The sequence below is a fragment of the Falco rusticolus genome, chromosome 10 (assembly GCF_015220075.1).
Source record: "Falco rusticolus isolate bFalRus1 chromosome 10, bFalRus1.pri, whole genome shotgun sequence".
Lineage (NCBI taxonomy): Eukaryota > Metazoa > Chordata > Aves > Falconiformes > Falconidae > Falco > Falco rusticolus.
In genome coordinates, this window is record NC_051196.1 from 13,702,665 (window position 1) to 13,719,400 (window position 16,736).

A 16,736-nucleotide genomic window follows, 5' to 3' on the forward strand; every position below is an offset into this window, starting at 1 on the left:
TTGTCTTCGTAAAGCTTAAAATGAACAGGACTGAGGACACATTAACTAAAGAGTTGCTTCAACCATGGGAAAACAAAGACTTCCTTTGTCCGCCATGAAATTTCCCTTTTAATCAGTCAACATGTTTTCCTCATTTGCTTGAGTTTAGGGAACATTTACAGGGAGAGGGGAAAACTGGCACTTCTCTCAAAAAGCAGGATTACATGATTCTGGCTTCTTCCACCAGTTTGCTTTCATTTTTGCCATGGAACATCCCAAAGTAATGGGCCAGTTTTGGATACAGAGTTTGTGACACTTGGTATCAATGACCACTGAGAAGGTGTTTATCTCTCTCCTACCAATACTTATGTAACAGAAACACTTTCTGAACCTGGAATTATTAGATTGCAGTCTGAAACTGATAGATTTTGCAGCCCACACAACAAATTAAAACACAATCATTATGTCTGCAAAGAAAAGAAAATTAAGTGTACACAAAAAAGATTTAATTGCAGTTTCAAGCAATGTGATGCTGTTAGTGAAACATCTATAATTACGCTATTTAAGAGAAGACTAACACTCCAATCACACACTCAGAGACTCACTTAGGCTGGAAAAGACCCTGAAGACGATCGAGTCCAATCGTTAACGTAACTCTGCCAAGCCCACCACTAAACCCTGTCCCCAGGTGTGACATCCACACGTCTTCTCAACACCTCCGGGGATGGTGACTCAGCCCCGTCCCTGGGCAGCCTGTGCCAGTGCCGACAGCCCGTGCAGTGAAGACATTTTTCCTAAAATCCCATCTAAACCTCCCCGGCGCAACCTGGGGCTGTTTTTTCTTACTCTGTCGCCTGTGACCTGGGAGAAGAGACCAACACCCACCTCGCTACGGCCCCTGCCAGGCAGCTGTAGGGAGGGATCAGGCCCCCCCCGAGCCCCCTCCTCGCCGGGCTGAGCCCCCCCGCTCCCCCCGCCGCCCCCCCAGCCTTGTGCCCCATCCCCGGCCGGGGTCCCCTGCAGCTGGCTGAGGGCGCTGCCCCCCTGGCCCAGGCCGTGGGCAGAGCCATGGCACAGGGCTGGCCCCAGCACGGAGCCCTGGGAACACCCCGTGTGCCCGGCGCCCCCGGGAGGTGGCTCCATCCACCCCCGCGCTTCGGGCTCGGCCGCCCGGGCAGCTTTGACCCCAGCGCAGAGCTCGCCCGCCCGGCCGGCAGCAGCCGCTGGCACAGGGGGTGCTGGGGGAGACGGGCCAAAGGCTCCGCTGGGCTCCGGGTGGGCAGCACGCGCGGCCTCCCCTGTGAAGCTGGCAAGGTTGCAAAAAAGTACTGAAGGACCAAGTTACAAAAGACCAAAAAAAGGGAAAACAATAGTGAAAAGCAGACCGTCGCATGTGTTGTGTATGTCAGGGTACCCAATCTGGCTGAGGAACCCGCTGTTTTGAAGGATCAGACCGCGCGTATGAAAGCAAGTGAAGGTTTCCAGTCATTCTGAAACCCGCACGGCTGGAACTTCAGCAACAAGAGAAAGAATTTTTATTCCTTCTGCTTTTATAAGGAAACATATTTAGGCTTCTTACCCAAATAAACTTTTTGGGGAACAAAATAAACGACAGAGATGCACTTTTTTAATACAATGGCATATTTAAGAGGCTTTTTAGTGTTCTCAGTTGCTTTTTTCCATCGGATATTTAAGGCAACTCATTCATCGATGTTGCCTGCATTTGAGAAGCAGCCAGTTACTGACATAGATGGAGAATTCTTTAGAAAGAAATAGCGCTACAGGTAACTAATTAACTTACTTATATATAGCCATGGCACCATTATAATGGGTATGCCTTGATTGCACACTCTGAATTGTATCCCTTATGCACTACAGTCAAAAATTAAATGGCAGCTTATATAAATAACATACAGCAACAATATAATACTCAGCTACAATTCACAAGCATGTAAAATAAGCTTACTGCAACTGAAAAAAGTTCTGTTTTCCCTAGAACCGAACAAAATAAATTCTATGCTCCCCAGAGCATACAATGCAACCTGATGGGTCTATCTCACTTTTTCTATACACTTAGTTTAACCCTGAAAGCAAAACCCACAAGCACCATCACATCTCAAAACTACTTTAGAACTACAATAAAATGGTAGTTAAATTGGGTGAGGAATTTTATGCTATTTATCCTTAGTTTGGGGGCACAATCTCTTATTCTGCTCAGAGATTTACAAAGAACATATTGTCCCCTCTGCGTAGGCTTTGCATAGGTTTCTCTTACTTAAAAGCCTGCAATGATATTAGTTAATTGCCAGATTTCAGCCACCTCTCCAACCCCTCGCTTTCAGTGGGCGTGAAAGGGTTTACTTGTAATATATATTGCTACTGACTGAATTTTATCTTGTTCTTCTGGATTCCCAGCAGTAATTCCCAAGTTAGAGGCTTCCCCAGAAAGCACGTCAAAGGATTCCCACCCACACACTGAATATCTAACAGGCCCTGACCCATTTTCTCCTTATTAAAGCAGCACTAGATATTTAGGAAAAAAAAAACCACACAAAAAAACCAAAAAAAAAACCCTAACAAAAAAAAAAAAAAAAACCAAACCAGAGACACTAAATGAGTGCAAGAATTGCAGTTAGAACTCTACCCTCTTCAGATCTTAGTTCTGAAAAAATCACTACCAAGAAGCAGAGACACATCTAAAATACAAACATCAAATTATTTTTCCTCCATGTTCTCATTTAGAGACTTAATACTCCAGCTGTCTTTCTGCTAAGTACAATGAGGACTTCATTTATTAGTCCTGAATATAGAAAAATCCCCTAATTTAACTATACTTACTTCCTCTTCCGACCATATCTTTGGGCGTATTTCTGCAACTTGAGCTTTAATAATCTTGTAACTCGGTGACTTAAGATATAGGATGCTTTTAAAAATGAAGCCTCTTAGTGAGTAACAGTGGGAACTGTGTGATTTTACTAAGATTATTAAATGTTACCTAACCAGAAGAAGCAATAACAATTAACGCTGAATAGAACTGCATCTTTTTATGGTAGGACGGACTACTGCCAACACTACTGCAAGACTCAAGCTGTTCATGTAGTTAATATGCTGGAATTTATTAACATCCCAAATTAACCAGGTACAGTATTCTAAGTGAAACAAAATGGTCACAAAATTCAGTTGATGTATGACTTTCAGTTGGCCCATTGCATTCACAATTTCAGACACAGTGGGAATCAGATTTACTGGTTACAGCTGCATAACAGCCTTTTCCCCTCCTTGCGGCCTCACCTCCAAAGGAAGTAAAGCATTTCAGCAAGTCAAATAACCTCTTCAAAACAGAAATGTTAAATAGAAGAGGTTAAAAAAAAAAACCCACCCTAGTACAGGAAAAGAACGGAGTTTATACCTCTGTGCTGCAGTTCTCCAGTCAGTTACATCTACATCTGTGCTTACGGAACGGACAGCCCTACATTTCTCTCAGCTTGCATCTGCATGCTGCCATTGCCATTTTTAAGATACCACAACTGTTTCTGTGGCTCCTTGGTGAACCAAGGAACCATTTCACCCAAGACTAGACCTGACTAGATACAGATGTCAAAATTCCCTGAGCTTTAGATGTCAACACAGATTTGAATTAAACTGATAAAATTATGATAAAAGGATTTACTTCTAACACAGTGCAGAAAACAGACAATAAACCCATTAATATTAGATCAACCATCCTTTAATGAATACTGAAATAAAAAATTCCATTTATGAAAGCTCCATATCTCATAAGTACATCCATTATACTTACAACTGATTTGTAAGCAAATCCTAGCTTTACCTGTTATTTATAAATTATATACTTATACCTCCTCCTTCCCCCTTTTAATTTAACAATACTTTATGCAACTGATTTCACAAGGAAAGAAGATCAATAATGAGCAAATATACCATATATGAACATTCTTTTACCTTCATTTTTGACATACAGCATTATAATAAAATAAAATAAAATAAAATACGTTTACCTTCTAAAAAAGGATCCGCCTGTTCTTTCTAATAGGAAAGACGGGAGATGAGGAAAAACACCAAAACAGTAAGAATACTGCTCTATATCTTACAATGTATATTCAAGTGGCATGGAGTGATCTTTCAGAGATGAAGACTTTTCACTAATAACTTAAAATTAATGTTATTTGAGAATTCACTTCATTCTACTGATAACTTGAGTCTGTAAAGGTGGACAACACCGTGTCTGGAGTCCAAGTAACCAATGATTTTACAAACCGAAATAGGAACTAGGAGACCTACTTTGTTTATAAAGCCGCAGTAAGTTACATAACTGTAAGACTATATTGGTTAAAGCTCATCTTTTCAAATATAAGCAAGCAGAGAAATAACTACGTCAATCACTGGCAGAACAACATCCAACACTTGTAAAATCTCTTCATCTATCTGGAAAACAAACTTCCTTCACACCCAGGTTTGCATAGGACACTTTACAGATAAACACATATTGAGTCACAAGAGACTTTTCATCATTGTCTTATGTAGTGTGAATGTTTCAGAACATTTTTATTAGATATAAGATTAGCTTTAATCTAGACTACATTATTTTTTTCTATGACACAAAGAATAGAAGGCACCACAACTCCCATGACATCTGGTAGAACATCTTTGTAGGCTTACTTTAAAAGTAAATGGACTTTCCCTTGCTGATATTCTCCGCGCTATTCTGTCAAAAAGAGCATTATCTGGAGAAATAACACTTGAGAGAGGAATTCCACAAATTTTTAAGTATACGCTGTATGTCACTTCAGCCCACAGAGTACTAAAAAATTAGAGAAACCTATTTAAGTGGTCTTAGAGAGTAGGATGACTAGAAATTGAGCTATGCTTCCTTGTCATAAGCTTGCATTTTTCCCACTGGGCCTCTGACAATGGCACTTGAAGAAAGGAATGCACAGTTCAGCCTTTTCTTTTAGAAAAGGTGAGGAACACATTCTGCATTACTTAAATAGCACTGCTGTCTTACTACTCCTTTTTTTATGTGGGGAAACATGACTGAACAACCAGGTGTCAACCTTTTATCTGCCTCTTCCCATTTTCTTCTTACTGGAACATTATGCTTTTCCTCATGTAAAAGCTCTTTTGAAATAAATATTCTTAACATTTTCAACCTGACAGCATGTGTTCTCTCCTTCCTACTTTCCCTAAGTTTCTTAAGTATTAATTATTTCATATTATTTAATTTGTATCTACATATTTTTACTTATTTTCGAATCTAAATAGCACTTTCTGAAAAGCTTATATTCATTTTTATATACTGCACACCTTTGCATGAATGTACTCATGCTCTGACTGGGTTTTTTCTTGAATAAATTAAAGTTTTTGAATACGTTAAAGGAACAAGAACCTAAAAATTGCATTTAGCAAGCAAATACAGCACTCTAAACAGAACTAGGCATGAGCTTTACACAGATACAGTAGCTTACTCAATTGTTTAGTAGTTTCTGAAGCCAGTGGCAAAATATTTAGCAAACCTAATACTGAATTAAGATTATTTTCTTCTTTTTAAAAATTGAACTATTCATAAGCCATATTTAAATTACCTCATTTGAAAGTATATTATTCCATCCTTTTATGTACAGCTCTGCCATCAGAATCATCTCAAAGCAAGCAGAGCACAAGAATCTTTTTAAAATCAATTTTAAAATATAAAATTGGTTACTTGATGCATATTCAAAATTAACAGAGCACAGAATATGCATTTAACTCCCAAAACCTCAGAAGAAGTTGCACGCAAACACTCATAAATTGAATTGGATCTCCTGTTCAACTGGGTGCATAGAACATACAATGCTATTCTACAGTAAGCCATTAAAATCTATGTATTAAAACTACAGGAACGTATTGCATTGTGAATATAATACCACTGTATCAACCTTGACCATATTTAAGAAAGGAGAAGACAACTTACGGGTACAATTCTGAAAGCTGCTGAGCTATTTTATAAGCTGTGGGGTCCCTGTCTAGTGCATATACTGTAACACCGCTGGCTTTCTCTAGAAGAGCTGTAGTATGACCTCCGGCTCCAAACGTCATATCAAGGAAACGCTGTTGAGTGAAAAAGACAACACCTTTACCTTAGAACAGTGATAAACTGATTGTTGTTTTAAAGCTTCTGTTGCTAATCTCTCTCATATGCTAGCAGTAAAACATAGCATTCAATATAGTCACAATGCCTTTTTGTAAATATTTTCATATTCTGTGCAAAATTGGAATCATGTCAGAGTAAGCTTTTTAGAAGCTGGGACCTCCCCCCCAACAATCCTTCCGGAATAAAAGGGCAATCGTTTGTACAACCTACTGCAGCTTCATACTCCTCCTAGTTATTTATATTTTGAGTTGAGAGGAAAGTCACTTGGTTTGACTGCCTTGCTTTGACCTTGCTCAATGTGATGGACACAAAGATATAGGACATGGGACTATAGGAAGTAATCAGCACCATCTACTTTGTAAGAACGTGTCCAAAAGGAAGGCTGATGTACTGTGTATCAATCCAAAAAATGACACTACCATAGTTTTATACCACAGATCAAAGTGTGATGGCAGCATAGGCACATATATCCCGACTGGGATTCACCTAACTAGCACAGAAGACATAGGTTTGCAAGACACAGTACCACTCATTTAGGGTTCACCGTGCAAGGACAAAGCTATGTAAGATAGGCTGGATCTCCTGGACCTTCACTACCATCATGACATGCCCTAACAAGATGCAGAATAGCACAGGAATACCCACCTTCACAGCAATCTCACTGCAACTGCTGATGTGGCATGCTCTATGGGCTTAGTCACATCTTTTGATAAACAACATACACTTCCTTGCTTCTGAGGAATACTTACTGCCCATGAACATATACCATGGTTTTTTGGATAGAGAAATTTAGACTGAAAAGTTTTTAGTAACACCAGGCAGAGACAGCCATTCTCTCCAGCCTTCTGGACTGAAACTGATGGCACATTTAAGGAACTCTGAATGCACTCTGACTAGAACATACAGGTATGGATGGAGTCAGCACAAGTTGAGTAAAATTGGGCATTGAAATTCCTATAGCAAGTCTCTCAGAACTCAAAGTTCCTGAAAATACATGGAAATTTCATATTCTCACCTTCAAAACGTCACAAAGAAGTAAAATAAGACAAGAAAAAAACCCGCAAAAACAGAACACAATCCCCCCAAAAAGGCTTTCTATCTCATACTTGAGAAGGATAACGGGGGTAATAGGGTCATCAAATCTCACACAGAGACAAGATGGCTTCAAAAGGCTGGTTAACTCCCAGCCACATCATGGAGAACATCTGGAAAAAACTGGTTTGCCTGCAAAGAAGGGAGACTTAGCAGTGGTGTGCTGCTGGTCCCAGCAGGGAAAAGGAAGGGAGAAGCTGAAGGGCAGCTGAGGTAAGACTCTGGAAAGGTGACCGCTGCTCTCCTGATGGCTCTGCAGTTTCTGTAGGCTCATTCCAGAGTTGTTTCTGCAGTTAGAGTCCATTTGACCAACAGGCTGACCAGGAGGCTTTGCTCCTGAGGCTTCCCTAAGGAACAGTGACTTGGGACACAGGGCTATACAATCCCGCTAATGGGAGTAACACAAGAAAATTAGGTAGAACTTAAGGCTGGTTTAAGGTGTTTGGTTTTTTTATCTGTACAACAGCAGTAGTGTTTCTAGAAGCTGTCCCACACACCTTCCCTCCTTTGGCCTGACAACATTGGCGCTTAACCGCTTAGAAGTCAAGAACTATTTTGTTGACAGAAATAACCGGCTCACCGCTCAGTAATGCAGAGGTTGCATGACTGCAATCCCACTTCGGAAGGATTTCCTTTTCAATTACTAAGAAAGTATATATAATCCTATACTCTAGGGAAAACATACTGGAGTTTAGAAAGAGATAGATTTTTATTGTTTGATGACAGTGTATTTGAACCAAAGCAGAAATGTGACTGAACAGCATCTTCCCTAGTTTCTGCCTCTCTGGATTCCCATAACTCTTCCCTCTTGGCTGATTTAACTAACCGCTGTTGACTGGGGCAGCGGGGGGAATCGGACTCATGCAAGCTAAACGAAAACAACAAATTGTCCATATCCTTCAATATGAATACCTGGTCTTTTTTTTTTTCCCCACCTCTCAAATTGCTTCATGTGAAACAGATTTTGGAGACCGCTTACCAAGCGCACTTATATTAAATAGAAATTAATGTGAACTACACTTATGCATAAAAATTATACACCACAAGTTAAGCACCTTTTAGGGGAAATTTTGTCATTTCTCTCTTGAAAGAATTAAGATTCAAGCACAAAATTCCTCTGGATAAAAACAGAAATTCAAAGGCAACGAAGAAAGGCCCAAACATTTTTCCAGAAACAGTTTTTAGAAAACATAAATAAAAGCCTTTTAAATGGAAAATCCATAATACTAAAACTGAATATTTATGAGACTAATAATAAAACTCTACTGTGGCTAAAAGTATGTGCAAATTAGGATCCTTTAAGATCTTTATGTTGTCACGGTACAATTTTTGTATTATGCCATCATGCTTCCTAAGCCTATGCTCTAGAAGCAGAACTTCCCTATAATATTTTACAAAGTTCATGCAGGAAAAAAAATTGAGTTGGCTCATCATCCAACATTAAATCGCACCACTCATACAAAGAAATAAAGAGATTAGAAATACAGATTATTTTTCTTGTAAGCAGTATAAGACAAAGTTACATTAAAGAGGATATAATATGCATACTATACAAATGCTCCCACAATATATCTAAGCATTCTGATTTCTCTTCTGCCATAAAAAAAAAAGTATATTCACTGAAACAAATTTACAAGCACAAAACTGAAACAGTCAGAAAAGTGTGGGTATTTTTTTAAAAAACACAACTAACCACAAGACTTTAGCTAGGTTTTGAGAAGACCTGCATACCTTCAAAATTCCACGATACTGAAAACACTTTCTATGCAAGCCCTCACATTATCACCGTTGATCAGATTCAGAGAACCTCTCTTCTGATAGAGGGTCCAACTCAGTATAGGCCTTTTTTCCACTACACTGTTACCTGTACTATCCTTGTAAAAATCCAATACTGGCTACTGAGTGTCATATTATAGTAATTAGCAAAATTTGTATTATCTCAAATGAAAATCAATATAAAACTGGAATTTTTAACTCTGCATTTAGCTTCAAAAATTAGAAATACTAACATGAACTGACAAATATATAAATCCTCTTAAATGACTCTTAAAACTTCCAAAAAATATCTGATATATGTATTTGATTTGCACTCAAGTTACTTCTATTTAATCCTTACCGGAATAACGTACATAAGTAATACAAAGACCTTTCACTTTTATCTTCTATTTCTGTAAAAAAACTCCTTTTGAAAAAGTGAGGCAACAATAGAAAATTAAAACTACCTTTTTATTTCTTGCATACAATTAACCCACTCAGAAATGCACTCAAAAAACTTGGTCAGAACAGTCTCAAGTGTCATTTAGGATTGCACTTATTCCAGAGCAACACAAAACAATCAAAATTACTCTTGGAAAAAGTAGGTTTAATCAACATGAGTAACGTCATCTGCATTGGGTTTGGTTGTTCTGTTTAAAAAACAACAAAGAATTGCTTTGATTTGATATCATAGCTAGAAATCTAGCACTAAAATTTCGAAAAATCTCAACACAACCTTCCACGAAGTAGAGCTACAATGTTGGCAGGAAGAGTCAAAGAAGGTATAGGAAGTGCTCGAACCAGCTACTTCGATCTTCTTTACAACAAAAGTTTGAAATAATAATTTTATTTCACTTAAACTCACTACTAAAGTTCCAGAAAATAGTCTTTCTTCACCCATACATTTACCAATTGCTTATTTATTGCACATCTGTTCTTTTTCTAAATATTTAATTCTCCTTTGTTGATCCCTACGAAGTATTACACAGATTTGATCCTTTGTGCCTTTCCCTCACCAACATCTCCATGCTATGGAGAAGGTCCTTTGTTTCATTAGGTTTGAACAGCAGGAACTCAAAATATGAGTTAGCGACCTCTTTGGCCAAAATATCCAGACAATTTTGCTATTTAAACAACTTTTTCTTTTTTCCCCAAAATTAATTTTTGGAGGTCTCGTGGCTCATTCAAGAGCATTTAATTTGCTATTCTGCTTAAGTCTCACCTTTTCTCACACACATCTGCCTCTGCTTTCAGTAATTTTAAATTTGATAAACTTTAAGCTTAATAAACCCCTCATACATGCTGAATATTGATGAACCACACAGATCTTCTAAATAAACCAAACCTCCTAAGAGCGCAAAGGAAAGAAGAGGAAGGATAAGGATCATTGTACCATGACATAGTGACAAGCTCTCAATATTGTGACAGCATCAAAAAGCTTTAGTTAAGAACTCATACCAACACTGACGGTGAGTAAACACACGCTCACCAAAGTATATTGCCCTTTCTGAAAGAACCAACACAAACTAACCAAACCTTTAAGCAACAGCAGACAACTGTAATGTGATCTTTACATTGGGAGCACTACATAAAAGAGGATACAGCTCTGATTCAAGCAGAAGTGACTGCAGGACTGAATACACAGTGCTGGACAAAACACTGCATCACCAGCATTAACGGCATAGGCTAAAGCATTTTTGGCATCCTAGCAAACCTAATTCAGGCTACATTAAGTAAATTTTGGCACAACCTTTAAAGGTAAGAAAATCCATGGATAATCTTTGAACTGCACAGATACGTATGCCTAAACTAGCAAGGAAGGACTCGTACAGATGCCTCAATCTAGCAGTTCCACTCAAAAGCGATGCTTTGCATCTAGAACCTAAAAAAAAATCATCACCTCAAGTTATCAAATCAAATAATTTTATTATTAACACAACCTTTTTGGAGCATTGATCGCATTTGAAATTAATCACTATACTATACTGCTTCATAATAAGCCTTTTATATATTCCATTCATCTTTCATGCCTGAAATAAAAGAAAGATACTTCATTTTTTTCTTCCTCTTTCTCTCTTGCCTAGTAGTTTTTAATCAAATTAAATGACATTTTATCCTCCTGGTCCTATAAATACAGGAAAAGATTATTACATGAATTCCTCCTGCAGTGACTCACCATTCCATTGTTAAGTTATGATAGCCCCATGAGAGCTCCCCTTGGGAATTTTATAATCAGTTTGTGACTGTATGTTTTAGAAACCATTTGGCTCTTTCATGACATACAAAACAACACAAAGCAACAAACAAAAACTTTATAGCCTTCATTTTACAACTAGCTCTAAGATAGTTGCAGAGATAGAAAGAGTTCATCTTCCTCATTTTTTTATACAAGACGTTTTTTCTTCCTCTTGCAACCCGGACACAGTCTCAAAGGGGACTTTGACAAGTTGTATGAAGTCTTAAAGAGACTTTGGCAAATTGTACAAAATACCCATGACATAGTGAGTTGCAATATAGTACATGAAGCACTATGCCAGACAGTCTTCTACCCCAGGTATGAGCACTTCATGAGCAGGCTCTCTCCATCACTGACCCCATGACTGACTGCTGCAGATTGCCTTTTGGTCTAGACAAACTAGGGCTCATCTTGTTCATAGTTCTACAATACAAAAAGATGGTTATTATGCCAGACTAACTAGTACACATAAGGCATTCTTCCATGGCTCTTTCCAACAGATGACATTAATTTTTCCAAAAAAAGGAGAGCCTGTTATTCCCCCTACACACCAACCTACCTTGCACTGCATAATTTTCTTCAATCCCCAGCCCTGTTTAACCACGTTTTTCTACTAAAAAAAAATGAAACTATATTGATAATGACCATCCTTCTCTGCCTTCTGCAAGCATTATCACCTGAACCACCTTAACACCAAATTCACAGATTTAAAAAAAAAAAAAAAAACCACCAAAAAACACCACCAACAAAACAAAACCAAACAAAGAAAAAAAAAAATCAATCTCAAATCAACCTTCCTGGGAAAACAGCGTTCCTTCCTCCAGCCCTCTGTTTCGCACTTCCTCTGAAGACTTAACATACACTCACAGAAGGGACAGTGGTACAAGTACTCCCCTTGGATGCTCCTGTATCATCTTGTTGGCATTTTCCACTTCCTGTCTAAAGTATTTTTTCTTTAAGGGGCAATCATTCAAGTATAGCAGGATAACGTACTGAGCAGACCATTTTGCAGCACGCTTCATAGTATATTTGTGCGAGTATCCTCCTCACAAATGAAATGCTCGTAAGACACATCAAACACAGCATGAGTCAGTCACGTAGGTGTAATGAAGATGGCTATCACATCGGTCAAACAGAACAGTCGGGCAGTCACGGAAAGACAAACTGATCCTACATATATTACAATGCATGACCTCTATACAATGCAGAAGTAACTCAGCTTTGCCATATGCAATATACGTATCAAAAATGGTTCAGATTTAGTTTTAAGAAGAAAACATTACTCACTAGTAAGCCAAAAGCAGTGAAAAGAATCCTACTTAATTAGTCACCTCTTTTGGCTAATAGGAAAGACATACTTCCTGATACGCGAAAAACCAAGCCAAGACTAGTGCTGTTTTCAGAAAACAATAAATGCGAAGTTTAAAATATGAGCAGAAGAAAAATTAACTTGAAAAAACTACACACTTCACCAGTATCATATCAATATTATATACAAATATAATACTTTAACAATGATACATGCCTGATGGAGGGCTTTCCACCCCAAACTGGGCTTCAAATGATAAACTAGAATCACAGAACTTCCACGTGGGAGGTAGAGAAAGGAAATCTGCCCACAATCCCTGCTGCCACAGCCAAGAACACTGCCCCAGTCCAAACAGTCCCTCGCCCTCCATGTTCCATCTTCCAGAAGAAAAATCAGGAGTTAGAAAGAATAATAATTACGAAATTAGTATCTTTTCACTGCTTTCAAAACAAATGTGTTATGCAAGTAAATGGCACCCTTTCCACTTTTTACAGACTTGAAAAATACCAGAATACTGATGTGTTTGAAACAAACCCTGCAAAGAAAAACGGAAGAACAACTACCCAGCAGCTGAGCTATGCTGCCTAACTTTTCAGCTCATCGGAAGAAAAATTAAAAAGCCTGATATTGACTGCTTGAAGAAAGAAAAATAAAACTGAAAAGACTCTTTCATGCAATTGAGACAAACATCAAAATAACAATAGTTTTTCCTGGACTTATTTTTATACTTGATATGCTAACAAAAATAAATTCACAGAAGTAAATGGTTATGTGATGAGAGCAATGACACTTTTCTACAATACTAGAGCCACCATTCACTAGTGCATTCCAAGCCACCTGCGACCTGGTCACAGGGCTTGTCTTTGCATTCACACATCTTTCTTAGTGGGATCACAAGCCAATGTTTGTCACTGTTTCCATATTTCAAGTAAGTGCTAGTGTTTTCTTGTAAATGGCAAGAAGGTCAAACTACTAGTATGCTTGTATTTTGAACTGAGACATTTGTTAAAACTAACAATAAATATTTATTACTGCATCACCAGGCACTGTTGGTAGGTATCTAAGTACTCTCTTACTGTATTTGTATCTATTCCATTGCTTTGTGGAAAAAAAAAGAATCCCAGGAACAGAAAAATAATATCATAAAAAAAATATCACAATGCAAGACACCTTTTGCTTCTTCATTCTCCTGATGTTTCCATGCTGAGTCATGTCCTTTAAATTTGTTCTCTGAATTTCCTCATTATTTACAACAGAAATTGTTCATTGTCACAACACAACTTGTTTTCTACTGTTTTATTTTTCAAATATCAACTCTAAGTGCATTAAAGTATAAATATATCTGACCTCTTCTTCAAGCATCTCGAATTTGCCACAGCTTACCATTTTAATACACTGAACTATTTCATATACACATAAGGAGAATACACTGAGCTGAAGAGTTGCAGTGGGCAGCAGTGACAAGGAATTCTATAGTCATCTTTTTCTAGCCGTGATTTTTTTTCAAGGCAGAGTTGATATGCTGTATGTTTTTATTACCCCACAGCTAATCACTGCAAAGGTATGAATTAATACAGACATTTTAAAAATAATTATTGGAGTAAATGCTTCTTGAATAAAGCACACAGACTGTTGTTTGGGCAGATATTTTAAAGGTCCACAGTGGGACAAGCCAGAGTCCCTTCTCAGTTCCTTAGTCTTTTCCTTCCCTTCTGCAAAGCTTAAAATCCAACAGCTCAAAATTGAAAATCAATGCTCAGTGCTGGCCTTTGTTAACACCAACCTCACTGAACCTAGTTTCAATAAACACAGAGGGACAATAATCAGAAGTACAAATCCAAAAAGTGATGCTAAGAGGAAGGAAAAGTATATCCAAACTTTAACATTATTTCCTTCCAAGCTTCTAAAAGTAGGGATTCTATTAAGCCACAACGTGAAACAGAACTTACTCATACTATGGAAGAGGATGGTGATCCACCAAAGAGGCTTCAAATCCTATTCCAGCCAACAGGCTGGACTGAGAACACCCAAGACCCTAAATGGACTTCTGTTAGGAGACACTGGCAAACATTTCTTTAAGAAGGCAACCTTCCCAAGACCACAGCTCGCTCCCCATCCACCTTTGCACAGAATTACAACAGATGTTACTATTGGTATGCATGGAGAATGAATCGGAACCTCTGGGTGCAAACATATTAGTTCCAACCCCCACAGACTATCAATAAAAACACAGCCAGTGCATGCACAAAGACACACACGTATAGTAATTTCTAATCACAGGGAGAAATAAATTTCTAAAAAATGACACTGTTTAAGGAAAGAAACTTACTAATCTTAGAACTGTTCTGATTTGCAGTCTCCTTTTTCCCAGCTAGTAGCAGTAATTGATGAGAACAAATAAATACGGCTCGTTCTATTCCAAGTAAGTTTCTGCACTTCAATAGATGACCAATTACAACGTCAGTGTATGAGCAAGTACTTTTCATCCAAAGACAGAAGAAAAGGCTCTGTTGCTTTGAAATCTGTAATACTTACCAGAATTAAGTCATAAGCATTTCTTTTCATTCAGGCCTTTTTAACAGCTATTCTGACATTCTCTGGGATACAGTAAAAAAGTATCAGTGCTAAAGTTTTTCTTCAATTCCTCTTCTTTTTTACTTTATCAAACACAATGCACCTTAGAAAACCAGGAATTGATGGCCATATTCAAGGGCCCTAATTTTAAGGTAATTGTCCAAATGGATCAAGAAACAAAAATGTCTTCAGAAAATAATAATAATAAAAAAATCTATCTTAATTGAAATAAACTTCCCATGTTGTAACATGCAGCAATATACTACACGATAATTTTAGGAAAAGAAAAATATTATTACTTCTTTTTCATGTACAGGAGATTATACACACACACACACACATATATATATATGTATATATAAAGTTCAGAGGGCCTTTACAGATTACCATTCACAGTGGTACATGCATACCAATGAACAGTAAAAAAATGCTGTTCAGTATTTTTATATATGTACTAATGATAAAACTAGCTTTCTAAGTCAATAAAGAATAACTAATACTAGTGCATTTTGTCCAAATTTATAATCATCTCCAAAATCTGAAGTTAACACTTCTGCTGCACAAACATTGAACTGCGTACATATATGCACCCTACGCTTTACAATGAAAAGGAATTCAGGCAGCAGCACCAGGACAACCATGTACCATGCAGCTCAAAGTCAGTTTGCCCCAGTGCCTTAAGATGGCAAGGACTTGGTTCCACATAAACCAGTTAAGCTATTTCTGGAACCAATGAGATTGAAAGTATTCCCATACTACTACCCAAGACCACATACTTGTTACAAAATGTGATTTTTAATCAACAGAAAAGATAATAATTATTCTGAGATGACCTGATGCTCTAATTCAGATGTTTTCACAAGAAACTGAATGAATGGGAAAAAAAATCATCCTGTGGAGTGAAGTATTTTAGAAGAAAGCAAGTAAGTGTTGGGTGGGGTGGTGGTTTTTTTGTTTTATCACATCAGTATCTCATCCAAACCTCATTTGCTGCTGAAATCGCTCTGTATGTCCAACAGATGGACATAAACAGCACATTTCTCCTACCCTCTTTCTCCATGTCACCTCCTAAGCATGCACAACTCAAGCCTATCAAGATTTCCACAAAACTGATTTCGAAACAAATTATGGCAGTAAAGATTATCCCATACAGCTCTCAAAAGACAATCATGTTAAAAATATTGGTTTGATATGCTGAATACTGGGATTGAAAAGACAAGCTAACAATATTTCTATATTCTTTTGAAATTATTTTACATTATAGAAACAAACATTTCTCCAAAACACATACCACATATGCAACATTTGCACTTCTTACAGCAGTTGCCTTTAATCAACTAGATATAGTTTGTAAATATTTTTTACGCTAAAGCAGACAATCATGTCTTCTTCCCACATGCACTGTTTAAGGTCAGTTTTTGCAAAGTACAGCAACTTCTAACATGAGCCTACAAGATGTTATCTGAGGTACACACAGAAAATCTTTGCTCTGCAGCCCATCACTTTTGAAGACACATGTCAGTATCTGTTGGAGTAGTTTTGACAGATCATGTTCATGACCAAATATAATGGAAAAGAAAAATGAAATTTAGCTGTCTTTTCTTAACACATATTCTGAACAACACAGTCCAGAAAATGGTAGT

The 16,736-nt window shown here is 37.7% G+C and overlaps 1 protein-coding gene across 9 annotated transcripts in view; it reads right to left on the reverse strand.

Moving 5' to 3' along the window:
- Positions 1-16,736, reverse strand: part of METTL15 (methyltransferase like 15) — a 95,487-nt gene that overhangs the window by 50,929 nt on the left and 27,822 nt on the right. For all 9 annotated transcript variants that reach the window (XM_037401552.1, XM_037401550.1, XM_037401549.1 and 6 more), the window contains exon 3: positions 5,948-6,084. In XM_037401552.1, coding sequence (XP_037257449.1) covers positions 5,948-6,084 — 137 coding nt within the window. The remainder of the gene's footprint in view (positions 1-5,947; positions 6,085-16,736) is intronic.